The sequence below is a fragment of the Rhinopithecus bieti genome, unplaced genomic scaffold (assembly GCF_001698545.2).
Source record: "Rhinopithecus bieti isolate Rb0 unplaced genomic scaffold, ASM169854v2 scaffold_73131, whole genome shotgun sequence".
In the NCBI taxonomy this organism is placed as follows: Eukaryota; Metazoa; Chordata; class Mammalia; order Primates; family Cercopithecidae; genus Rhinopithecus; species Rhinopithecus bieti.
The window spans coordinates 1-923 of NW_016826921.1; the positions used below are offsets into that span (position 1 = coordinate 1).

At 64.1% G+C, this 923-nt stretch overlaps 1 protein-coding gene across 1 annotated transcript; it reads right to left on the bottom strand.

The window, feature by feature from the left end:
• Positions 1–45: 45 nt before the first annotated feature.
• LOC108523172 (uridine-cytidine kinase-like 1) lies at positions 46–917 on the bottom strand. Its single transcript, XM_017863700.1, has 3 exons — positions 749–917; positions 453–559; positions 46–265 (listed from the first exon to the last, which is right to left on the bottom strand). Exons 2-3 carry the CDS (start codon positions 513–515, stop codon positions 56–58), a joined length of 273 nt encoding a protein of 90 aa, XP_017719189.1. The 5' UTR covers positions 516–559; positions 749–917; the 3' UTR covers positions 46–55.
• Between the last annotated feature and the right edge of the window lie 6 nt (positions 918–923).

Sequence of the window (923 nt, forward strand, 5' to 3'; positions counted from 1 at the left end):
CCCCTCTGCAGGGCCCTGACCTACCCCCCTGAGGCCCCCTCTGCAGGGCCCTGGCCTACCCCCCTGAGGCCCCCTCTGCAGGGCCCTGGCCTACCCAGTCCTTCTTCCGGCTGTGCGTGGTGAAGTCATAGATGGGCACCTTGACACTCTTCCCCTGCTTCAGCTTCTTGAGGGTGGAAATGATGAGGTCGAAGTCAAAGGCGTCTGGGTGGTCGAAGTTGAAGTTATTGTGTGCGGCCTGTTCCTGCTGCTGCTCAGTCAGCACCTGGTGGGGGAGGCTGTGGAGCAGTTGCAGGCACAGCAGGGCCCTCACCCAATGCCAGTGGGCAGGGGCTCCAGGCCTCCCAGGAATAGCCACGCTGGGGCTCAGATACCAGAGACCTGCATGTGCAGGGGTTCCAGGGTCAGGGAGAGGACAAGGAGGTCCTTGGGGGAGCTGGGCGGGGGCCCACCTTGTAGAAGGAGTCCATGGACAGCAAGACCACCCAGGGCACGTCCAGGGCTTCAATGATCATTCTGGCAACAGTGGTCTTCCCAGAGGCACTGCCACCTCCCAGGCCTGCCGGGGGGAGTGGAGACCCTCTATGAGGAACAGACGGGCTGCCCACACAGATCAGTCCCGGAGGCACCCACCCCACTGCCACTGCCTGCGGTTGCCCGGCTTCCTTCTCCTGCTCCAGTGGAAAGCATTGGAGGGGAGCCGGAGGCAGGCGTCCGGCAGCAGGTCCCACCCTCCCGCTGCTCTCACCAATGGCGAAAGCCTCTTTGGATTGTGTGCCATGCTCGTTGTACCAGGGTGGCCGCCCTGCGGTGTAGATGGTACGCTTGCTGGTGCGCAGCAGGGGAGGCTCTGACTTGCACTGGCTGGTGGTCCGCTTCCGGGGAGAGTGCCCGGTGCCCACAGGTGGCAGGAGCCTGTCCAG